Raw genomic sequence first — 26,199 nt, 5'->3', positions numbered from 1 at the left:
AGGCAATAATCTATTTTAACAATTCTTTTTGCAAAGCTGTATATGCTATGCAAATTCTGAGGTAAATCCTATGAGCATATTGATTCAGCTAGACATTTTCAGAAATGAGCATTTTCCACATTTTGAACCATTAACAGCACAATGGTACATCTGGAAGCAATTATTAAAGATTATGTCAAATGTGGAAGAGAGAAAAATAATTATTTTTGATGGAGCAATAGCCTTTGATTTAATTGTAGATCAACTTTCTCCAGTACTTTTGGGGAAAAAAACACTTTACCATTTATTTCAGAAAATACATTCAAATATTACAAAGTGAGAATAAGTTCAGAAGAAAGAAGTAGTTTTATAGAGTACATGGCTGCTAACACTAAGAAATGACCTGTCAGCAATGTTCAGTCTTATTACAATGCTACCAAAACAATGGTTCCCTTTACTTAGGAGATCAATTCTGGGTTTATACTGCCAATGATCTGGAGGAAGGATACCCTAAGAAAATAACTGCACTTGGGCTACCAAGTAATTTGCCACGAATTGATGCAGCTTTTAATTGGAGGAGAAACAAGAAGACCTACCTCTTTGCAGGTGACAAATTTTGGAGGTAAGTTGAAGCTTTAAATATTAATTAGATATGTTTTTATTTTCACATCATAGTTTGCAAAATATTTCTTTATTCCCTTAAAAGTGCAAAATATAAAACACTAGATTTAATAATGCTGCATATTATCTAGTCACAGTTTTCAAGAAGTAAGATTCAACCATTGCTCTTACTATGATTAAGTCATTTTACAATAATTAAAGGGTTGGATTTTAAACCCTTGCAGATACAATGAAACTAAGAAGAAAATGGATGCCGGATTCCCTAAATTAATTGCGGATGCCTGGAATGGGATCCCGGATAACTTGGACTGTGCCCTAAAGTCCTTTGAAAATGGTGAGCTCTGTCTTCAAAGTAGACCAAAATAATGGGATGTCACTTGTTAAAAACCAGGAAGCCAAAAGTTTTCCTTGCTGTGGTGCATCCTGAGAGTCAACATGCATATTTATAAATGTATCAGTTTGCGACAAATAAGGCCTGTACATGACTTAGACAAATCATTGCAATAACAAAAGTGTGTAATGACATTATACACAGGGTCAACATTTGTTTCAAAATTTTAGAAAGAAACAGCTGAGGCAAATGAATGTATTGAGGGTTAAAGACCAACAGTTAACCCACTTTAACTGTTGGCACTAGGAACTGCCAAGGTATCTTTTCTCAGTGCCTCACCAGCCTGCCTCCCTCACCGCCTCCTCCAACCAACCAAAATAGTTGGGCATTCTGCTTAATCATATCTATAAACATGTGATAGACTCATTTTGGAAGTCAAAGTCAGGTTTGGAAAGTTAAGATCCTCTGAATTTTGCATTTTCCTTTGCTTTGAAAACTTAGATCTTTCCTGAGGTTTTCACCTGTCTGGAACACATCTCCTTTTAGAGCCCCATCATGCCCGTGAGCGCGCCTGCCCCTCTATCCTACCCCCAAAACAGCTGTTGAATAAACTTTATTTCCCGGCACATACTTTTAATGGTTCTCTCTCCACACAGTTTCCTTGCTCGATTAACTTAGCATATGTAACTATGGCACATTGTTGATATTGACATGAACAGTGTAGTGGACTTGAAGCAGGAGTTGATAATGCATTACGTGGGTTAAACTTATCTATTAGAACTTTTTAGTTGTGCTAAGTATCATTGCTAGAGGTTTAAGGCATACTGTCTCTGCTCACTTCAACATCAGTCAATAATATTCTGCACTCTGGTGTTGTTTTTCCTTTGTACTACCTCAGTGCAATTATGTTTTAGAAGAATTAGTATGGATGGCTTGCAAAATTAAGTTTTTCACTGTTTCTCGGTCCATGTGAAATAATAAACCAATACGAATACCACTTCAAAAAAACAACGATAATGATGTGACTTACTTGCTGTGTTAGAGGTGATGGGATTATTAATTAATACTCATTCTGACCATAAGTTAGGAAAAGTCCAAGAGTTTTAAAATGGTGGGCTACTTGGAAAGGAAGGTAAAGTTTTGCTACGTACAGTATATTTCAATGCCCAGGTTGTTTGGACTTAACACATAATCTGGTGGCTAGCTTTGTTTCTAGACTGGTGCAATGGAGATGACTGGAAGCATTGTTACTGAGGACTGATGCCCATGGAAATGAGTTGGAGTGGACTTTGTTGTTATCACATATAGTTGGATGTTCACATCTGTTATGAGATGAACAGACCTATATGAAATCATCAGATTCTACAACGAGGTAGCACAGTGCAGGGAGAGCTGATCACATAGAGGAAGCATCAGCACTCCAGGTTCAGCCTATAGTTTTAGCATGCAGGTCATTCCTTGTTTTGGTACTTAGGGGAATACAAACATCAGCATTTTTGCTGTGTTTCCTTTCAGAAGTCAAGCCATTTATATTAGCATCTGACTGATGAGACAAGTGTCAGATCTTGGTCAATCACCTATAAATGTCCAGCTCCATCAAGTCTCCCATCGTCACCCTCTCTTTGAAAAGTTATATACAACCCTTCCTTTGTTCTTGCCTTTCCCCTGACTCCCTTCCTTCTCTTAATCATATGTGCCCATCATTCACAGCAATCTATTTAAATCTCCCCAGTCAGGTTTCCTCCATTGAAACAGTTCTTAGCAAAGTCACAAAAGTCAAACAGTTTGACTGTGACAAGAATAAACTATGACATACCATCCTTCACAATCTGTCTGTGTCCATTGATTTGATTGGTAATATATCCTCCAAAAAAGTCTGGTTTATCCACTGTTATCTGTCAAAGCCAGAGGATTACAGGTAATGTCTTCCCTTCCCACTTACACTCTGTTACTCCTGGGGTAAACACTAACTACTCTTTAATTTGCAAACTGTCCACACGTGTGCCAAACACAAACTGATGAAAACATACTGTTGGTTAGCCGGTGGATCCCTAGAGAATGGGTAGCTGGCTGCAGTACTGGCCCCTACAGATTACAGACTGCTCACTTGCCACTCAAATATTGGGATTGTGTCAGAGAACAGATGAACTCTTATGCAATCCCCAGAATCAACGTTAGATCTGGGGACATTTTGTGTGTTAATCAATCACTGCTAAAGCACCTGACTCAGCCCCATACATTTGAAAGGGTCATGAAGGTTAAAGTGAATGAAGTTTAAGGAATGTCTTTAGTTTTTAATTTATTTACTGCAGTTCTTAGTATTGTTAAATAGGTTAGTTTAGAAAAATATATATTTTTGTTACTATTTTCTAAATGAGGCTAATCATTGGAGGTACAGTAAATTCCAGTTAATTGGGACACATTGGGATCATTATATTGTGGCCCAATTAAACGGCTGCCCAGTTAGCCAAAGTTTCATGGAAATAGTTTTAAAAAAAGCATAAAAAGACAAATTACCATTTAACTGAGTAACAAATTATGTATTCAAATGAAATACAGAACAAATGAGAAAACTACAGTACTATGAAACTGTGTGTTAGTTATCGACAGAGGAATTCAACAAGCACGTGCAACTCTGTTCTTCTGATTGACTGTAAGTTAACAAAATCAGTGCAGGCACCTAATTGCAGATAATGGACCACCTTCATACAACCCTTTCAGTGATTGCTTCCTCCAAATCTACATCTTGTTTGTATGATTCAAGATGATTGTTAACCAAGTTGAAGAGTGGGGGCAAAGTGGGGTGTTAAATTTTCAGTGGAGACAAAAACCATGTTCTTTACGAGGAAAAGGCTCAGGGGACTTAATCTGACTCTGTATGGAAGTAACCTGGAGAGAGTTGAAAGTTTTTGGTTTTTGGGAGTGCACTTTGACTTGTGACTAACATGGAGAGAACATGGTAGATATGTAGTTGCTAAATGTAACAATGTGATAAATGTCATGAGGTGTCTTGCTGGTTTGGAATGGGGTGCTGATTTTGCATCACTGAAGTATATGTAGCATTAATAAGATCAAGATTAGATGATGGAAGTATTGTATACGGGTCAGCAGCAAAATCTGTGTTAGCAGAACTGGATATCATGCAAGCTCGGGCTCTAAGGGTGTGCTTGGGAGTGGTTAGAACTTCCCCAGTGTGTGCACTCCAAGTTGAAGCAAATGAAATGCCATTGGGGCTGTGACGTAAACAGCTGGAGGCCAATTACTAGATTAATTTAAGGGGGCACGGTGATAGCCATCCTACAAAAAGAATGTTGCAGACATGCTGGGAGAAGGAAAGGACACAAAAAGAAAGTTTTGGTTGGACAGGAAAGCAAACAGCAAAAGATATGGGTGTATATGATAGAGTTTTGTCCAAGTGTAGTGTGGCCTGTCAAACCTTTCTGGGTATTAGAAAATCCCTTTGTAGATTTGGAATTACTTAAGATTAAATGCAGTAATAAAACGGCTGATATACTCAGTGAATATCATAGGTATAGGGAATGTAAATATAAAAACATACAGATTTTTACGGATGGATCAAAGGATCCAAAAATGGGTGCAACAGGGTCTGCAATTGTTGTGCCAAGTTATCAAGTGGAAATTAGCAAGAGAATGCTGGATTGCTTGAGTGTTTTTGCAGTTGAAATGTTTGCCATATTGTTAGCACTAGAATGGAGTGAGCAGCTTGATTGTAATCGTATTGTAATATGTAGCGATTCTGTAGCGGCCCTTGCAAGCATTAAGGCGAGTACAGCTAGAGGACACCAGGATCTGCTTTATGAAATCCTGTTTGCAAATTCAAGACTGGCTAGACAAGGCAAAAATATCGCATTCATGTGGGTTCCAGCACATTCGGGTATTATGGGAAATGAGACAGCAGATAAGCTGGCAAAAGCAGCAGTCAAAAAAGGATCTGTAGAAGTCAATATTAAACTATCAAAATCAAAGGGGAAGAGCATAGTGTGGAGAAGGATAAATCAACAGTGGCAGCAGCATTGGGATAGAGCAATAAAAGGAAGACATTTACATTCAATTCAGAACAGAGTAGATATGGGAAGGAGTAGGGGAGTAAAGCAGAAGGAGCAAGTAATTATAAGTAGACTGAGAATTGGGCACAGCAACCTTAATGGTACTCTGGCCATCATAAATAAACATCTGACAGGTTTTTGCGATCTGTGTCAGGAGACTGAAACGGTAGAGCATACCCTTATTTCATGCAGGAAATTTGCATAGGAAAGACAACAAATGCTACAGCAATTACGCAAAATAGGACTGGTAGAGAACAGTGTTAAAGGTTTATTGGAATGTGGGGAGAGTAATCAGGGAGGAAATGGTTGTTCAGTTTGTTAAGGGCGACGGGACTGGAAAGACGGCTTTAAGCAGTCAAGTGAATGGACAATGAGGGGCAGTAAATCCTGAAGATGGCAGTAATGCAGCAGTGTGAATGCCAACTGCCGTAAAAACTCAAGAAGATGATTGTTGATACCACCTTTATAGGTCCTAACTTGTTGACATAGTGAAATAGTTTCATTCTCACTCCCAGGTGTTTGTGGCATCTCTAAACCTGAATGCTTGAAACTGCACTGAGCAAAACATGTTCTGAATTGTCTTACTGCTCATTTCTCACCATCAGTGTTGAAAATCTCTGCTTTTTGAATACAAACACTTGGAACTGATGCTATTTAAAAATTGTTAGCTCGAAGCACAGTGTAGCATCTAATGGCCACACAAGTGCACACAGCTGATAGTAATTGGAATGTTCAGCTAGTCTCCTGTCCCATTTCAGCAGCATATTGTCCTAAATAAACAAAAGGGAATCCAGACAGGTTCTTCAGTTAGATTTTTGTTCTTTAAGAGTTGTTCCAAATTAGCAGCTACCCAATTAACCAATAGTTCAATTTACTGGAATTCATTGTATTTGGAAACAACGAGCAGGTCTTCTGAAAACACGAGATGTTGGAAGACCATGAGCAAGGTCTTTCTTCTTGCCATCTGACCAAGGCAGAATTTTCAGAGCTGACCATTAGCAAGTGATTATTCCAGAAAGTATGTTAGTGTAGAGGGTGACCGTTGTACACAGGCCAAGATCTGCATAATTTCACCTTTTGTTTTCTACCCTTGAACTAATTCAGGTCCAAAGCCACCAGTGTCACCTTTGTAATTTAGGAGGCTGAACTATATTGTTCACTACTTTTGTGTCAGAAATGATCATATATCTGCACATCACCAAGGTTACTTATTTAATATTTCTAAACATTAGCTGGCTACATTAGATAGGATATAAGTGAAATATGTGTTAAACTGGAGGAAAAAGCCATAAACTGTCATTTATAATTTTGCATTTTTTTCCTTCATTTTGAACAGGACACAGCTACTTTTTCAAGGATTGGTACTATCTTAAATTAGAAGATCAAAGCTTGAAGGTTGTCAAAATAGGGAATGTGAAGCATGACTGGCTTGGTTGTTAGGTTAAACATGCTTTCAATCATTTATCTTTTCTTTCAAGTAATCAAATGTCTTTGCTGTACATTATTGTTAAAATGGCAAGGACGTCAATGTCATACAGTAGCAAACACCAACTTGGAATTTCATGCCAAGACCATCTACAACAGCATTATATCCGGCTTTGGTTTTGGAACAATAGTTTTGCTTTGTTAATTTCATCATTCTGTGATATGGTATAAGTGGTGAAGGCACAGGTTGCCTCAAGTTTTGATTTATGATGGATTTATAATGAGAAACTATTATTTAAAAATTCAAAAATGCTTTCTGTACTTCACTGCACAATTTCTTTAATACATGCATTATTAATGTGTTTTTTTGTGTTTTAAAATACAGGAAATATTTTGAACAAATCTAATTAGTTTTACAGCTTTGTATTCCATGCAGTGACTATGAAATATTGATAATAACTGAAATGTGAAAATAATCAATTAGTTATCAAAAGCAGATCGCAGTTAATATTTTTAGAACACAAATGACAAAAAAAATGAAAAAGTCCAAATATCAAATTGTGTTTGCTTAATGATGCACAGCGGCATCAGCTTAATTGCATGTTTTGAATAAAATAAGTCTGAAGAGTATGCTTAGCGGAGCCTAAGTACTCAAGTCTGATTGCAAACAACAATTCACAAGAAACACAGGTGTTTCAATTTCTTTTATTACAGTGTTAAATGAATCTGCAGTAAAGAACTATGAATTTTGGAAGTATTCATGTATTAATTCAGTTTTTTGCAGAAATTTGATATTCAATAAAGTTATCTTAAAGAGTTTTGAATCCAGTTCTTTTGACTAATTAACAGTGAAAGGACAGTAGGCAGACAAAGTTACCTCATTAAGTTTATCCAGAAATTATTTAACCCATATATCACAATGGGTATTAGTATATTGTTAATCAAATAAATCCTTGCCTGGAGCTAGACATTTTAATGAAGTCATCTCATTAATAAGATAGTTTGGCAAACCTATTTCAAAAAGAAAGGAAAAGAGGTTATAAGTGTGAAGATGCGATAACCTCATATTAAGAATGAACATTCTTAATATAAATTGCAATTTGCAAGCACAAATTAAATTACCTCAGGCACAATGAGACACTGACAGTAACCTTTCTCTTCTTAAGTGACTTTACAAAGTTCTGCCAGAATTCAAAGACAACTAACCATAAGAATATAAAAATAAAGCCAGGAATTTCTTGTGATTGTTTATTTGTGGCCTCCACTGAAGAATTTGTACCAAAATTTTAGTAGCAAAGAAATTAAAACAAAATGTTGCATAATGCTGTACAACCTCGGCTTCTCGATGTCTAAATAAACTTCAGATTTTAGATTAATTTATTTATCACATGTACATTGAAATGCATCACAAGCATGAGAAAATCTGCAGATACTGGAAATCCTAGGCAAAACACATAAAACGCTGGTGGAACTTAACAGGTCAGGCAGCATGTATGGAAATGAATAAATGGTCAACAGTTTGGGCCAAGTCTCCTTCAGGACTGGAATAAAAGATGAGAAGTTAGAGCAAGAATGTGGGGGGAGGGGAGGAAGAAGCATAAGGTGGCAGGCAATAGATGAAACTGGGAGACGGGAATGGAGTGAAGAAAAGAGCTGAGAAGTTGCTTGGTGAATGAGATAAAGGGCTGGAGGAGGGTGAATCTGATAGAGGGTAGAAGGTCATGGAAGAAAGAGAAGGATGAGGAGGAGGTGATGGGCAATTAAGGAGATAGAGCGAAAGAAACAGGAATGGGGAATGGTGAAAGAGAGAAGGGTCTCAGATTGAAATGTCGACTATTTATTCATTTCCATAGATGCAGCCTAACCTGCTGAGTTCCTCCAGCATTTTGGGTAAAATGCATCATTTGTATCATCGGGGGCAGCCAATCCTATTCCAAACTACGAGGTCCTCTTTTCTGTTGTTGCATGTAGCCACTGAAATTGCATTTGTTTCTATCTTGGCCTTGGATCTGTGGCATCTTTTGTTGGCATCTGATACTGATGTGAATGTGATTACCATTGCAACAACAGCAGCTGCCTGGATTGGTCTTGACAGTATGCTTTGGTCTCATTTTCTTAGCCTTGCACTTTTCTGTGCAAGTGGACAGGTAGAGCAGTTGTTTATAGTGGACGAAATTCTCAAGCCAGTCAGGACAGCCATGTTGTCCCATTCTTCAATGATAACAAGAATAAACTTGCCCTGTGCAATAGTCCAGTGAGAAGTCATGTAGTACACACACACGACACTGGGGGTCAGCTTCTACAGATAAGCAAGTACATAAAGTAAATCAGGTATTTGGAGAAGCATGTAACAAAGGTATCCTGGGTACTTAAATCTGTATTTAGTCTAATTTAACTAAATTAACATAAAATCATGTGGAGGACAAGGTATAGAAGTGATGGTTTCCTAAATTAACGCATTGAGAAATCAAATAGGAACACGTTATTCCAAATGAAGCCAACCATTTTTAAAAAAAATAGGTTCTTTAAAATCTATTATTGTGTATTGAGGAAGGACTGATTAATGATCTGATAATTAAGGGGCCTTTGGAAAAATAAATAATAATATAATCAAATTTTACATAAAAGTTAATGATTATCTAAAACCAATATCTTAAATACAAACATACCAAACTATAGAATCATGAGAAGTGAGCCTGCTATGACATATCATGAATCTATATTAAAACATATGACAATGAGCAAGTAATGGCTTGCATTTGAATATCAACAAATAGTATCAAGTAAAATGAAAAACCGGGTAAAATATCCAGTTGTGGTTTATCAAGAGAAGTTAACAAGAGCAATGGGAGAAAGCTACCAATGGAAGAAGGGTTTCAACATTTCCAAATGAGTAAATTTGAGAATTTGGAAAAATGTAGAATTCAACATGGGAGAGCTAAGTCACTGAATCCGGAACCAGTCAGTTAAGAAATAACAAAAAAATTGCAAGAGCTTCTACAGATAAGCAAAAGAGAAAGATTAGCTGACGTTAATGTGAGTCCCTTACTGTCTGAGAGAGAAGAAATTATGGGCAGCACATGGTGCAGCTGTCTCACAGCTCCAGTAACCCGGGTTCACTGCTGACCCCCAGTGTCGTGTGTGTGGAAATTGCTATTGGTATACATCCCAGAGACATGGTAAGTCCATGCTTTCTTCAGTTTCAATGAATAAGAAGCTATCTTGCTGAAGTATACAAAATCATCATGGTATTTGAATGGGTAATGCAGTAGTTACCTCTGGCTATCCTCTCTAAAAGCAAGAATAACTGCTTCAAAATAATGGCTCAACTATTCAGGACAGAATTGAAAAGAAAGTTCTTCCTTCAGGGGCAGAGCATGTTTGGAACTCTCTCTGCAAAAAGCCTGGGGAGAGTTAGTTACTGGCAGTATTTGTGACAGAGATAAATGGATTTTTAAATTTAAAGGAATCAAGGTATATGGGATTAGTGCAGCAAAGTAAAAATCAGCTGTGATCTTACAAAGTGACAGCACGAACAGGGGCCGATTGGCCTCCTCCTGCTTCCATTTCTGTAGCAAACTAAGTTATGAGTTGATGCTCTCTCCATGTCCCAAAGTTTCCCTTGTAACAACATCCCTTCACTTACTCCTTTTGCTGTGCTTCTGCTTATGCTAAGGCCCTGTCTTTGCCATTTCCATATTTCTGATTTCTCTCATTAATGTTTCTCCACCACTAATCACTCTCAACCCGCAAATATCCATGTTTCCCCACTGACCTACTATTTCTCTTGACTGGTTCAAGGAACCTCTTTGGTGTCAAAGAACATAAAAAAGTACAGCACAACACTGGTCAGGCCATCCAGCCCGCAAGTTGTACCAACTTTGATGCCAATTTATGTTTGATGCCCTCTTCCTATGTATCATCTATATCCATTCGCTTCATAATCTGTCCACGGTCTAGCCAAAAGCCTCTTAAACTACACCAAACTCCTTGCTCTGATACTGGTAACCCATTCCAGGAACCTACCATTCTATGCAAAAAATACTTGTTCCCCACATAAGCTTTAAACTTCCCCCTTCTAAATTCCATCCTCTGATGTTTGACATTTTTATTCAAGGGATGTGATGGTATTGGTTTGCTGTCTACAAACAGAAATGAAGACCTTTAGCCCTATTGGATACAAATAGCCAGGAGTACTCTCACGAAAGGGAGATTATACTTTAATCAAAAGCTAGTTTACTTCCCTTTCCTTTCTCCATGATGAGTTTAGCTCGCAATACCCACTATTCGAGTAACGGGTCCCCTCTCCCTACCAGGGAGAACATAGTTCCAGCAAATAAAATAGTTCAAAGTTCAAAGTAAAATTTATTATCGGAGTACATACATGTAACCACATTTTCAGTGATACAGATTTAAATCAAACAGCATCTTTAAAACTCATAGAAGATTTTTATCTTAAACATTTCCAAAACACAAACTATTTCTAAAGCACAAAGGTGCTTGGAAGTAGGTACAGAGGAGATGTCAGGGGTAAGTTTTTTTATGTAGAGAGTGGTGAGTGCATGGTATGGGCTGCTGGCAATGGTGATGGAGGTGGATATGACAGGGTCTTTTTAAGAGACTCCTGGGTAGGTTCATGAAGCTTAGAAAAATAGAGGGCTATGGGTAACCCTAGGCAATTTCTTTTAAAGTAAGTACATGTTTAGCACAGCATCATGGGCCGAAGGGCCTGTACTTTGCTGTAGGTTTTCTATGTTTCTAAAGGATTTCTAAAGCACAGGTACAATTCCCATAAGCTAAAAAGATAACTGCATCATACACCGGGGGGCTCTCTACAGTTACCTGATGAGGTAACTGCAGCCTTTGGCCAGGAGCAGATGTGGTCAGGGGCTGCCCAACCTTCATGGAGTGTTTCGACCCTTAACCACAACACTCTCCAGCTGGCAGGTCAGTAGTAATGGCCAAGTCACTGCCCATCCGCTGCTGACTTCAGCTCAACTCCTCTCACCTGCTCCATATCCAGCAAGAGGCTCTTTCTGCTTCCTACCCCATCCTGTGAGCTGCTTGGTTCTTTCTCTTTTCACCAAGGCCCAGCGCAGACAACAACCTCCATGAAAACCTTGCTGGGAATTCTCTACAGCCAGTCTCTACGGGGAGTAGCCATGTCTGCCATCCTTTGTCTCAGCATCCCTAGACTAAGGACTGGTACAGGACCTTCCTCGCATCCTTCCACCCACGGTACTGTGAGATCCACCAGGATGAGTTTCTTGTCTCGGTGGACCACAATGTGATGTCTGGTTGAAGTGTAGTTGGCACCACCTCTGAGAATTGCAGCTTCCTGCCCACATTGACCCTCATCTCCCATGATTTGGCAGATTGGATTTAGACCTCTTTGATATGACTGGCGTGGCCCTCTCCTTGATGAAAATGACTGCCCTGTTTGCAGCTGAACAAATTGTCCATCGCAGAAATTGAAACCAGAGGAATGCATTCTCGTTTACCCCATGTTTCATCCATTCTTCTCAATGCTCCTTACCCCATTCCTAATAAGCTTGAACTGCTCTCGACATTCATAGCTTCTCTGCCACTTGGGTGACTTCACACACACATGATATTTCCTCAGATACAATTTTTTCACAAGCGGTCTAAAAACATCTTGGAGGCACAGCACCACATTTAATGCTCTGAAGCTAATATCCATAAACCTTCTAACTCTAAACACATCAGTTTTTGATGTAATGTAATCCATCTGGTCTGCAAGCTTCCTTGAAGTTTAGAGTCAACTTGTCTGCTTTGAAACAAGCCAAGTTAAATAACCAACTGTCTTATACTACCTCTAAACAGAGATTGTTTACAAAGCTGTGTTTTAACTTCAAGCTTATTACTGCTTTTCATTTAAATTTTAAGAACTGAAGGCTGACTCCTATTATGAACAGAAATGAAACAAAGCGATATTAGTTGGAAATGTACTTACAGTATGTTTGTAATCTTATAAGTAGCAACTGCTGTGCTTAGTAAGCAAGCTTAGCAAACAACAAATAGCTGACACCCAGGAAGTGAATATTCATCACAGGGAAAATATTTTGAGTCTATTATATAAAAAAAATTCTCTCACGTCTCCTCTCGGCTTCCGTCACTCTAGGAAGATCAACCCATGTTTGTCCAAACTTCCCTTATAGCTCATACCCTCTAATCCAGCCAGCACACTGGTGGACCACTTGTGCACCCTTGTCACAGTCTCCTCATCCTTCCTATAAAGGTGGGAACAGACATGTATGCAATACTACAAAAACAGTCTGAGTACGTTTCATATAGATACATGACATGACTCCAAATATTTCCAGCTCTCCCTAGCAATTTCCCACTTCAATTTTTACCCACCTTCAATATCAATAAGACCCAAGATCAATGTCCTCTCTATATCCTGCATTATCCATCTCTAGTACCACTAATGTCCCTCCAAACAAAATCTCTCCAAGTCACCCAATCCCATATCAATGCGTACCTTATCCACAATCTGACAATCTATTTCTCCAGCGTTCTCCACACCACCACTATATCCATAGAACCCCTGACCCCCACTCCATTCCAGTTCTCAACTGTGTTCCGTAGACAAAGGTCTAGCCACCTTACAGGCAGGTCACTGGCCTGTTTAACTGGATGCATCTGGAAAACAGATTTTACCAATGGTAATTAGGTCCTGCTGGATTTACCAGTAAATGGGAGTGGGGGAGGGGAGGAATTCCATCCTCTCTTTCTGTTAGAACAGCCTCCCCTCCAAGCTTCCTGTAAATACCAGCCAATTCATTTCCACGTGACATCACATCAAGATTGAAAATTGCTTGAAAACAGAGTGTTTATTTCCAAATTTTTCCACAGTGCAAGCCAAGCCTACAGCCACAATGGTTTTTAGATTGTGTTTGTGGCATTCCACTTCATTTTGTACTGCTCTGCAGTTTTTCCTCGATTTTATTTGTTAACCAGTTTTATTTTCATTGCTAAACCTTGATTTGTCATTTATAATCCCTTCGGCCTCTCAATATTGCTTACATATAATCATTCAAAATACCACATGAATTGTGTTTGTTGAAACAATAATGATCCCTATTCCAACTAAAAGATCTTATATGCCCTGAAGTGGAAATAAATCCAGCTCCCTCTCCAGTTCTCCTTAGTCTGACTATTTTTTTAAAGGACAATTATGAGTTGTATTTATATCACTTCTTTAAATAGCCCAAGCGTCATTATTCAGCAAAGCCGCATTGGCTAAAGAGCATAAGGGACATCATTAAGCAGGAGATCTGTGGAGCTTTGGAGAAGGGAACTTAAGAGTTAGGGCTTGGCAGCTGAAGGCACTGATTGAGTGATCAGATTCAGGTAATGAACATGACAACATCATCTCAGTCATTATCAAGGTGAAAGGGATAACAGTGATTGGGGAAGTGATTTTATGAAGGAATTTAAAACAAGGGTGAGATTTAAGCTAGACCCAGAATAAATCAACAAACAGATGGTATTGGCTAAATGGGACAGTGTTTGGACATGGCTAGCAGAATACTCAGATTTATTGAGGGTGGAACTTGAAAGCCAGTCAAGGGTGCTTGTCTACTGTTAAAGACTGAAACAGATCTTAGCAGAAGATGAGCTGAGGCAGGAATGAAGTTCGCCTTTACAGTAAGGTTGGCAATAGGCACTCAGGGTTATGGTGAAGAGCTAAACTTAGAGTTAAGCTGCCTTAATGACTAGTGTCCAGAAGCTTTCATATCTACCATGATGAAGTGCTAAGAGAGGCTGGTTATGACTAGAATCAACTCCTGTCTCAGCAAGGACCTGGACCCACTGCAATCTGCCTATCACCACAATAGGTCTACAGCAGATGCAATCTCATTGACTCTTCACGCAGCCTTCGATCACCTGGAGAATACTAATACATATATCAGGATACGGCTCGTTGACAGCAGCTCAGTGTTTAACACAATCATTCCTATAGTTCAGATTCAGAGGCTCCAAAACCCGGGCCTTTGGACCTCCCTTTGCCACTGGATCTACGACTTCCTCTCTGGAAGACCACAGTCTGTGCGGATTGGAAATAACATCTCCACCTCGCTGACAATCAACACTGGTGTACCTCCAGCACATGTGCTTAGCCCACTGCTCTGCTCTCTCTACACCCATGACTGTGAGGCTAGGCACAGCTCAAATTGCATCTATAAATTTACTGACTCCATGGCTATTGTTGACAGAATTTCAGACAGTGACAAGAAGGCGTACTGGAGTGAGATGGATCAGCTAGTTGAGTGGTGTCACAACAGCAACCTTGCACTCAGAATCAATATGACCAAAGAACAGATTGTGTAACTTCAGAAATATATATATACTGACAGTAATTCACAGTCTTTACTATTACATATTGCAATGTACTGCTGATGAAAAAACAACAAATTATCTTAAGACTATAATTTACTAAACCTGATTCTAATTCTGATCCTGAGTTGAAATTGACACTCAGATTGAGAGAAAGTGAGAGCAAATTCACTGCTAGAGTCCATGGGGTAGCAGTGGATGGAATGACTGGACACATGAAAGAATGGTAAAAAGGTCTCCAGCAAGCTTGCTGGGTAGTGGGGACGGCAAGACCAGTGGTGTTCAATGGTGTAACTTGTGCTGTTCTGCTGCTCAGGTGCAGCTGTGACCCTCTTCAGAAGACTGGACAAGAGTTTATCAAGTTTGAAAGTGTAAAGTCACAACCTTGGCATTCCCATCTTTGAATTTAAATGTTGAATTTGCTAAACAATTTAAAGGTTTTAAATATTTCTCTTTCTTAAATGCAGATTGATAAATTAATTGAGATGTTTGAAAGACTGGTTCCTGTGCCAACTGAATGTCTCTATTCTTTCAAGTGTCTTTTGATGTGTGACACAGGCATTTGAAAGTGACTTGAATGATGATGAAGATATATGACTGGAAATATGTATGATGTGAAATTTTAAAAATAATATTATTTATTGATGTCCCATGGCATTGTACAATGAAAGTTATGATTTTGTGTTACTTGATCACGGCAAAAGAATATATAATTTAGTGAACATTTTAATATACCTGCTTCTATTAACTATTGTGTGTTAAAGTTCCAATTGATTTGCATCAGTGTTTCAGCTGATTATTTTAATAACCTCAACATTTTCCTATTTTCTATACACCAGTAATTTTAGAAATGCTCAGGAATTCAAAGTTCAATAGTTCAAAGTACATTTATTATCAAAGTATATGTACATTACATAACCTTGAGATTCATCTCCTAACAGGCAGCCACAAAACAAAGAAACCCAAAATAACCCATAAAAAAAGATGACCATTGAACAACCAATATGCAGAGAGAGACTAAAACAAATCATGCAAAACAGTAACTGCAAGCAAACAGCATTCTGAACTGAAGTCAGCAAAGAAAGTCCCATTGTTCAAAGCAGCACTGAGTCATGGAGCAGTGACCGACAACCTGACCTTTTCAGTCTGGCCCGGTGCCTAAATTGACATCCAACCATCATGTTCAGTCGCTTCGGTACACTCTGGAGCCCCTACATTGCTGCCTTGGCTCACCCTGAAGGTGACCCCTCTGATCCGGCACAGTGCTTAAATCAATTGAACCTCGGGTCCTCCTCACTCTCGGCAATGGGCCCACTGCCTTGCCTTGCCTCGGTTCTGTCATGACAAGTTGCATTCAAGTCCAAAGGGATGTTACAGATTATTACTTGCGATGACTGTCTGCCAGAAAAAAATGTGCTTGACAAAGTATTTAGTTGTTTTCCTTATTTCATTAGCCATTACCAAGAAGTTGCTGAGGTTCACCAGTGCCACCCTCAACCGGAATTCACCACAATACATATAATTTACGCTTACTTCCTCATTCAACCACAGGAATCGCAGTAAGTTACTTCTCCTTCTTCCCTTCCAACCATCCAAGGACCCAAACATTCCTCCAGGTGAAGCAGGAATTCACTGCCAATATTATGTGGTGCATTCAGCATTCAAAATGTAATCATGGACAGCCTTAAATTTCCAGTTGCTTGTCAGTTTAGTTAATCAAGTTTGAAGTTCAAATTCAAGTTTATGTTTAATTATCATCCAACTATACATGAATACCTACGAATACAGCCAAACAAAACATTGTTCTTCCAGGGCCAGGGTACCTACAGTCAAACTCAGTACAAGGTACATATAGCATATAAAAGATAGCAGTAAATATGCTGTCACACACAAAAGTATATACTCTTACTACTAGAATTCTGACCTAAGTGCCAGTTGCTCATGTATGATTATTACAAGGCCCAACACTAACTTCAGAAATTTCTTACTTGGGAAAATTACAGCTTTCTGGACACAATAATGAATTCAATAACCTGATTTCTGTCTATTTATTTGAAAATTCCCAGTTTTTTTTGTAGCTAGTTCTACAGATTTTATATTTTCTATTTTTTGTGTGCATTTTCTCTCTATATCCAGCCTCATTATCCTGTCAATCATCTTGTCAGAAATATTTATTTTGTCCTACCCATCCCTCCCCAAACCTTTGTAATTTAAAAGTAATTTTCTGTTGGAATGACTGTTTAAGTATATCTCTTATAGAAATTAAATTACCATTTAAAGTTGGTGAGCAAAATGAATCATTGTGAAAAATCAGGAAACTCAGATAAGAGAACAGCAGCAAGAGAAATATTCTGCCACCTGATGGTAAAATATTGTAATTACATCCAAGTGACCATTCAGCCATCTTATTATAAAGATGGACAATAGAGTTTACAATGCAAAAATTGTAAACATAGGGCAAAATCTTCAACTGATCAGCAAGATGTCTATTATATCTCCCGGAACCATGCTTTCTCTTCCGTAATGCTCTCTTCTTACTGTTGCCATCGGGAAGGAAGTACAGGAGCCTTTGTCCCACATCACCAGGTTCAGGAAGAGTTATTACCCTTCATTCATCAGGCTTCTGAACCAGCATGGATAACTTTACTCACTTCAACTCTGAATTGATTCCACAACCTATGGACTTACTTTCAAAGACTCTACGACTCATGTCCTCAATATTAATTATTAAGTTACTTAGTTATTTTTCTTTCAAAGTTCAAAGTAAATTGACTATCAAAGTACATATATGTTACCGTATACAACCTCAAGTTTCATTTTCTTGCGGGAATACTTAGTAATCCAGTAACTATAGAATTGTTGAAAGACCACACCCCAAATGATGGAAAACCAATGTGTCCAAATACAAAAGAAAAAAAGAAATAATAATATAAATAAATAACCAACAATATCAAGAACAAGAGATGAAGAGACTTTGAAAGTGAGTCCACACAGTAGGTAGTGGGAAACGTTCAGAGATGGGGCAAGCAAAGTTGAGTAAAGTTATCCCCTTTGGTTCAAGAACCTGATGATTGAGGGGTAATTACTGTTCCTGAACCTGGTGGTGTGAGCTCCGAAGCTCCTGTACCTCCTTCCTGATGGCAGCAGAGAGAAAAGAGCATGTCCTGGGTGGAGAGAGTACCTGACGATTTGCACGATTTGTCTTCTTTTACATATTGTTTGTCAGTTTTTCACTTTTCATTGTTTCTATTGCATTTCTTTGTTCTACTGTAAATACTTGCAAGTAAATGAAACTCAAGCGAGTATATGGTGACATATACATACTATGATAATAAATATACTTTGAACTTTGAAGACATGGGGTATACCCTTCCAATGAGACACAAGTTCCCACTGACTAGAAGACCCAAGCGATAATTATAAGTCTATCTGCTCACAGTACTCCAAGTGAGTCCTCACCGTTCCATGCTTGCTTTACTATTCTAGTCCTCTTAAAATAAATGCTAACATCACATTTGCCTTTCACACCACTCACTCAACCTGCAAATTAAGCTTTTGGGAATCTTGCACGGTGAGTCCCAATTCCATTTGCACCTCAGATTTTTGAATTTTCTCTCCATTAAGAAAATAGTCTACCCTTTTATTTTTTGAAGTGCATGACCATACATTTTCTGAAACTGTATTCCATCTGCCACTTCTTTGCCCATTCTCTTCATCTGTCTAAATCCTTCTGTAGCCTTTCTACTTCCTCAAGACTACCTGTCCCTCCACCTATCTTCGTATTATCTGCAAACTTGGCCACAAAGTTGTCAATTCCTTCATCCAAGTCATTGACATATAATATAAAAAGAAGTGGTCCGAACATGGACCGCTGTGGAACACCACTACTTACTGACAGCCAACCAGAAAAGAATCCTTTTATTCCCACTCTTTGTCTCCTGCCAATCAGCCAATACCTTATCCATGCTAGTATCTTTCCTGTAATACCATGGACTCCTAACTTGTTAAGCAGCCTCATGTGTGGCATCTTGTCAAAGGCCTTCTGAAAATCCAATTACACAACTTCCTTTGTCTATCCTGCTTGTTGTTCTCTTCAAAGAATTCCAACGGATTTGTCAGGCAAGACAATGCTTATTATTTCTTCAAAGAATTCCAACAGATATGTCAGATAGGATTTTCCCTTATGGAAACAATGCTGACAACAAACTGTTTTATCATGCATCCAAGTACCTCGGAACTACATCTTTAACAATTGGCTCCAATATTTTTCCAACCACTGAAGTCAGACTAACTGGTCTATAATTTCCTTTCTTCTGCCTCTCTCCCTTCTTTGCAATTTTCCATTCCTCCTGATCATGTACTTTTGTACTCTCATAGCCATCTCAGTATTTCCATGGATTTGTATTAGTTTAAACTATTGCCAGCTCACTGAGCAAACTTCCCAACCCAACTGGGAAACCTGAGGAACTACACCAGGAGTTGTCAAGCACTGAGAACAAACAGCAGAGAATGCATTACTGGAAAAGGCTCCATCTCAATCTGTCCTGAGCACCCAAACAGAGAATTTCCCGAAAGCTTGTATATCAACCAGATCAGAGAGATTTGAAGCATAAAGTCTGCCTCAATTTAAAGTGATTTAGGAATTTTAATAACAACAGTAAAATAGGTAGGTGAACTGTTAGAGGCAGTACACAGTGAGATGAATTTGTATTGCTGTTGTCTAAACCAAGACGGATTTCCTTTTCACTAATGATTAAGAAAAACAGGTTTGTTCGACAACTAAATGTTAAAATAAAACAGGAGGTGTCTGAGGATTAGTGGTGGAAGCAGGCAGCCATTAGGATAGTACTATCAATATGAATAACTTTTCTGAGGGCTGTTTGATTTCTTTTATTGGTCTCCCTAAAGGCCATACAACAAGATCCAAGGCATATTACTAGTAGCTCACAGCTGTTATAATTCAAGTCCTTATTAAAGTAGAGATATGTCACTTCATTGAATTATAATGATGATGCTTTGATCTGGAAAGACCTTGGATTTATGCAGAAACTCTCACAACTTTGGGATTGCATGAATGGCTTACGAAGATATAATGCGGTATGAAGCAGATTAATTCAAACACAGCAAAATTCCATAAAAGCAAGAAACTAATGAGTGAATTGTTTTTGAATAAATGGTGATTTTGTTGGTTGAGAGATAAAAACACCTGTAAGAACTCCTTCTTTACTTTTCAAGCTGTATCATGAGAATTTTTACATCCACCTGAGAGGGAAGATGGGACCTCATTCAACATTTCATCAGAAAGACGTGTGGCTTAAATGGTATAGTTGCGAAAATAAGTGTTACATATTTTACCAGCTGAAAGGCAGGTTTGAACTGGGCCAGTCTTCTGCCTAGAATTGCTACTGAGGAGTTCCCATGCTAACGCTTAACTTTGTCTGAAGGAACAGAGCAAAACACCTCACAGATTCCAGCAATGATGTCTAAGCATTGACATGAACAGCTGGGCAGTGCAGTTGTGGCAACAGAGTGCAGATCTGCTAAGGCAAAGGAAACAGTCCATGTTTGCTCACAGGAAGATCTAGACAGCATTCAGGCAAAAACTGATAAGTGACAAATAATACTCATGCTACAGAAATGCCAGCATATGATTGTTTCCAAATAGAGAGAGTTTAATTACCTACCATTAATATTCCATGTCATTTCATTGCTTGACAGTGATGGAGCTGGAATTACTGTGTTCTGTAGTTGAGCTGTTCTGGACCATTGGACAGTGCACAGAGCAAGGGATTGTCTTGGTCGTTTGTATTGTGATTGCAAGACCCTGTAGGACATTAGTAACATAGAATATTGTAGGTCCCGCTCTCTGGTTCATTGGCATGACTGATGGCGGTGGAGCAGTATTACCTCGGCTATGGCAAGGACTAGGGTCTAGCCATGAGGTTGCCTGCTGCAGCTGCCCAGGGGAGGAGACACGGTGGCAGTGTGAGTGAGAGCAGGGTCCTCTGTGCTCGTGATGGAATCTGTACTGGGTTGGGGGCTATCCACTCCTGTCAGTACGGCCCTTGAGAGTTCGCTCGGTGTTGTCTCCTGGTCTTCACTTGGTGCTGCCCTGCAATGTTTGCTCGCTGGAAGAAAAATCTAGACCAGGACATCTTACCATCAGTCTACAGTCATTCCACCCAGGGACTTGAGCTATATATATTCTTTCTTTATGACTGTGTGTTTTTTTCTGAAGTTGTAACCATATGTGCTATGGGCCACGTACAGTGTGCTGAGTGCCGTCGGTAACGTGTTTCGATTCTTCGCCCCAGAGGAACGCTGTTTCATTCCATTATTTTGAAGTATGGTTGAATAATAATTAAACTTGAGTTAACCCGTTGGGTCTCCACCCAACAATTACTGGTGGGAACTGAATCACTATTGACTAGAAACTCACCTGGACCAGCCACAAGCACTATGAGTGCAAGTTCAAGCCAGAGACTGGGCAACCTGCAGCAGTTGACTCACCCCCTGACTGGCTGGGGGCTCCTCCATTACCTTTCAAGAAGCTCAGCAAGCAAAGCAACCTGTTTGACTGGCATCACATTCGTTACCCTGAATGTCAAACCGCTCCAACGCCGGTGTACATGGATTGCAGTGTGTACTAATACACCATGCAGCTAGATAGCAGGGTACACCGACACCACCTCAGACTCTACCATCTGAAAGACCAAAGGCAGCAGGTGAAAGGAGCACCACCACTCGTAGATTCCTCTTCATGTCAATGTTTACAGCTGCTCCATAGAAAGCATCCAGGCCGGGTGAACTACATCTTGTTATGGCACCTGCTCTGCCCAAAGGCCACAAAAAAATTAGAGAGTTGTGAATTCCGCCCAGCCCAACAAGCCAAACAAAGCAGCCACTCCTCTAGCGTTTCCATTTACAGTGCTCTTCTTGCTATCTTGGGAAAGCAGCCAACATAATTAGACCGTGACATAGGAGCAGAATTAGGCCATTCAGCCCATCAAATCTGTTCCTTCATTCAATCAATGCTGATTTATTATCCCTCTCAACCCGATTTTCCTGCCTTCTCCCCATAACATTCAATACCCTGATAACCATTCACTGTCGTGCATGAGATACTGTTACATGCACATCACAAACAAGGGAAAGTCTGCAGATGCTGCAAATCCAAACCAACACCCTCGAAATGTGGGAGGAGCTCAGCAGATCAAAAAGAGTAAGCAGTCGACGTTTCACACTCAGACCCTTCTTCAGGACTGAGAGGTAGGGGGAAGATGCCAGAATAAAAAGCTAGGGGGTGGGGATAGAGTTTAGCTGGAAGGGGAGTGGTGAAGCCGGCTGAGTGTGAAAGGTCAAGGGCTGGAGAAGAAAGAATCCAGTAGGAGAGGAAAGTGGACCATCGGAGAAAGGGAAGGAGGAAGAAACCCGGGGAAAGTAATAGGCAAGTGACAAAAAGTGAAAGGTCGGAACGGGGAATAGAGGAAGGGTGGAAGGGGTGGAAATTTGTTCTCCAGAATGAAAAATCGATGTTCATGCCATCAGGTTGGAGGGTACCCAGACAGAGTATATGGTGTCACTTCCCCAATTGAGGGTGGCTTAATCATGGTACAAGAGGAGGCTATGGATTACACATTGGAATGGGAATGGGAATTAAAAAGTTTGGCCTCCAGGAAATCCTGATTGTGGCATATGATGCAGTGGTGCTCGACGAAGCGGTCCCCCAGTTTATAACAGGTCTTACCAATGAAGAGCAGCTGCATCGGGAGTATTGGACAGAATAGATGACCCGAGCGGATTTGCAGGTGAAGTGTTGCCTCACCTGGAAGGACTGATTGGGCCCTGAATGGTGAGGAAGGAGGTATAGGGGCAGGTGCAGCACTTAGGCCGCTTGTAGGGGTAAGTGCCTGGAGGGAGATTAGTGGGGCCAGACGTATGGACAAAGAAATCATGGAACAAGCAAACCCTGCAGAAAGACGAGAGGTCGAAGGTAAAGATATGTTTAGTGGTAGGGACCCTTCGGAGATGGCAAACGTTGTGGAGGATAATGTACTGAATGCGGAGTCTGATGGAGTGTAGATAAGGACAAGAGGGACTCTATCACTGTTAGGAAGATAGGGTGAGCGTGGATGAATGGGAAATGGAGGTGATGTAGATGTGGGCAACATCAATAGTAGAGGGAGGTAAACACTATTCTTTAAAGAAGCGGGATATCTCTGATTGCTGATGTCCTGGAATGGAAATCTGTGTCCTGGGAACAGATTCAGTGGAGGCAAAGAAACTGAAAAAAGGGAATAGTGTCTTTACAGGAGATTGGGTGGGAAGAGTTATAGTTGAAATAACCATGGGAATCAGTAGGTTTATAAAAGATGTTGGTAGACAGTTTATTTCCAGAGATGGAGACAGAGATCGAGAAAGGGGTGGGAGGTGTCAGAGGTGGACCCAGTGAACTTAAGGGTACGGTGGAAGTTAGTGGCAAAGTTGATAAAATCAACACTCTCAGCGTGGGTGCATGAAGCAGCAGCGATGCAGTCATCAGTGCAGCGGAGGAAGAGCTGGGGAGTAAAACGGGGAATGCTTCAAAAATAGACAGTTCCTCATAGCCGACGACAAATGAGTTTCCTTGTTTCCTTACCCAGTGATGGCATTTCAAAAGCACTTTGCAATAGCTTTTACATTTTAATTTCGTGGAAAAAATATATAAAATGTATGTTCTTTTGAGCTGCATCAAGTATAAAGTCAATTAAGTTTTAAAACAAAACTGTATGAATAGCTGGACAGGAAGTAAGATAAATGCATTGCACAACAAATATCCAGCAATTACAGAAAATTTATATTCATACAAAGAGTTTCTGTTGTAAGCACACATGAAGACGTTGGTTCTAACAATGTATGTGAGTGGGTGGGAAGACGATATCGTACTTAGAATACTTCTTCATTTTCTGCACTGAGAATTTGAACCACCCAATGATTAATTATTTGTTAAAGTCAGTTAGGATGACTGAATAACAGTAAATAGACTAAGCAAGACTGGCATTTGTGCTCAAAGCAAAATGGTATTTTATATTTTACAGTGCCCATCCTCAGAAAATACGTATCATCTTCTTTACTTTTCTTCTTAAAAAGTACATGCTGGAAACTAAGCAGATACACATTTAATCAGGAGTACAAGGTCGATAGTGCACAATTCCCAAGGATTTGTAAAGGGAATTCACTTATTGCTGGAATCATTAGTAAAAAACTCTCTGCATCTAGGAATTTTGACTGCTAAGTTGCTATTTGTGTTTTTGAAGGAGAACGCTGTACAATGTTCAAGTTCTAGGAGTGACTTCCTATGTCCATGGATGGGACTCTGGTTATGGGATAACAAGAAGCAACATGAGGTGGAAGGAGACACAGAAATGGTGATGGAGTCTGCAGCTGAAATTCCCCAGGTACCTCAGCTTTTTGTAGACCTAGGATTATGGCGACCAAAGCCTGGATTAGACATATGAACATGATCAGCAGCAGACAATTCAACTCTCTTTAGTATGGCATAGTCAGCCCCAGATCACGAGACCAAGGAGCAGAATTAGACCACTTGGCTCATTATGTCTGCTCCACCCATTCCATCGTAACTGATTTATTATCCCTCTCAACCCTGTTCCACTGCCTTCTTCCCACACCCTTTGACACCCAGACCAATCAAGAACCTATCAAACTCCACTTTAAATATACCCAATGACTTGGACTCCATTGCCTTCCGTGACAATGAATTCCATAGATAAATACCTTCTAGCTAAATAAATTCCTCCTCATTCATGTTCTAAATCTACTGCATGTCCCTCTATTCTGAGCTTGTGCCCTCTGATCCTAGACTCCCCAACTATAGGAAAGATGTTCTCCATGTCCACACTGTCTAGATATTTCAATATCGACAGGTTTCAATAAGATCCTCCACATTCTTCTAAACTCCAGCAATCACAGGCCCAGAGCCAACAAATGCCCCTTTCATTCCTGGAATTATTTCTGTGAACCTCCTCTGGGCCCTCTCTAATGCCAGCACTCAACTTCTTTGATCATCATCATTATGTGCCATGCTGTATGACATAGGTGATCACGGATTGTTCCTGGCAATTGCCATTGCCTTCTGAGCAGTCTTTACAAGATAGGTGACCACAGCCACTATCATCGCCCCTCAAAGATTGTCTGCCTGGCATCAGTGGTCACGTAACCATGATTTGTGATTTGCACAAGCTGGTCATGAGCCTATCAACCACCTGCTCCCATGGCTTCAGACTGGGGGGGGGGGGTGCTAAGCAGCTGCTACACCTTGCCCAAGGATAGTGGAGGGAGGGAGCACCTTGCACCTCCATTGGTAGAGATGCATCTCCACCTCACAACCCATCATTTCATAGATTAGAGGCTTAAAACTAATTACAGTACTCCAAGTACAGTCTGACAAATGCATTATAAAGCCTCAGCATTACACCACAAACAAAAGAAAATCTGCAGACGCTGGAAATTCAAGCAATACACACAAAATGCTTTTATATTCTAGTGCTCTTAAAATAAATGCTAACATTGCATTTACCTTCCTTACCACCAATTCAATCTGCAAGTTAACCTGCAAGGAATTCCAAGATCCTTTGTACTGCAGATTTTGAATTTCCTTCCCATTTAAAAAATAGTCTGTGCCTTTATTCCTTCTTCCATAGTGAATGACCATACACTTTCCAACACTGTACTCCATCTGCCACTCCTCTGCCCATTCTCACAATCTGTACATATGCTTCTGCAGATTCCCTATTTCCTCAATATTACCTGCCCCTCCACCTAACTTCATATCGCCTACAATCCTGCTCACAATGCCATCAATTCCATCATCCAAACCACTGACGTATAATGTGAAAGGAAGCAGTCCCAACACAACCCCTGCAGAACATCATTGATCACCAGTAGCCACTCAGCAAAGGCCCCCTTTCTTCCCACTTTTTGACTCCTGCCAGTCAGCCAATCTTCTATCCTGTAATACCATGGGATCTTATCTTGTTAAACAGCCTCATGTGTGCCACCTCGTCAAAGGCCTTCTGAAAATCCAAGTAAACAACATCCACTTACTCTGCTTTGTCTATGCTCAAAGAATTCCAACAGAATTGAGGGGTAAGATTTCCCCTGAAGGAAACCATGCTGACTTTGTTATCATGTGCCTCCAAGTACCCTGAATGATGATGATGATGATGACATTGACTCAGGCCTAAGAGGCCAGCGTTGGTCATTTTCATGCCTTACAAGTTGCAGAACGAAAGACTGTGTGGTGCGCCACTCATCACACAGACATTTCACAGTGTTTTTCTTTATTTTACGAGCTCAAGTTGCAAGCTCAACACTCAACCCGGCACGGATGGAAAGTGCACTCGGGAACGGCCG

The 26,199-nt window shown here is 39.9% G+C and overlaps 1 protein-coding gene across 1 annotated transcript in view; it reads left to right on the top strand.

The window, feature by feature from the left end:
- The window catches only part of mmp2 (matrix metallopeptidase 2), a 30,733-nt gene extending 23,493 nt beyond the window's left edge, over positions 1-7,240 (top strand). Inside the window, exons 11-13 of the mRNA XM_073069976.1 lie at positions 442-601; positions 825-934; positions 6,335-7,240. Coding sequence (XP_072926077.1) covers positions 442-601; positions 825-934; positions 6,335-6,438 — 374 coding nt within the window. The 3' untranslated portion in view covers positions 6,439-7,240. The remainder of the gene's footprint in view (positions 1-441; positions 602-824; positions 935-6,334) is intronic.
- The last annotated feature ends 18,959 nt before the right edge of the window (positions 7,241-26,199 follow it).

Source organism: Hemitrygon akajei, chromosome 17 (genome assembly GCF_048418815.1).
Source record: "Hemitrygon akajei chromosome 17, sHemAka1.3, whole genome shotgun sequence".
Lineage (NCBI taxonomy): Eukaryota > Metazoa > Chordata > Chondrichthyes > Myliobatiformes > Dasyatidae > Hemitrygon > Hemitrygon akajei.
The sequence above is the reverse complement of the archived record's forward strand: the minus strand, read 5'-3'. Positions and strand labels throughout refer to the sequence as shown.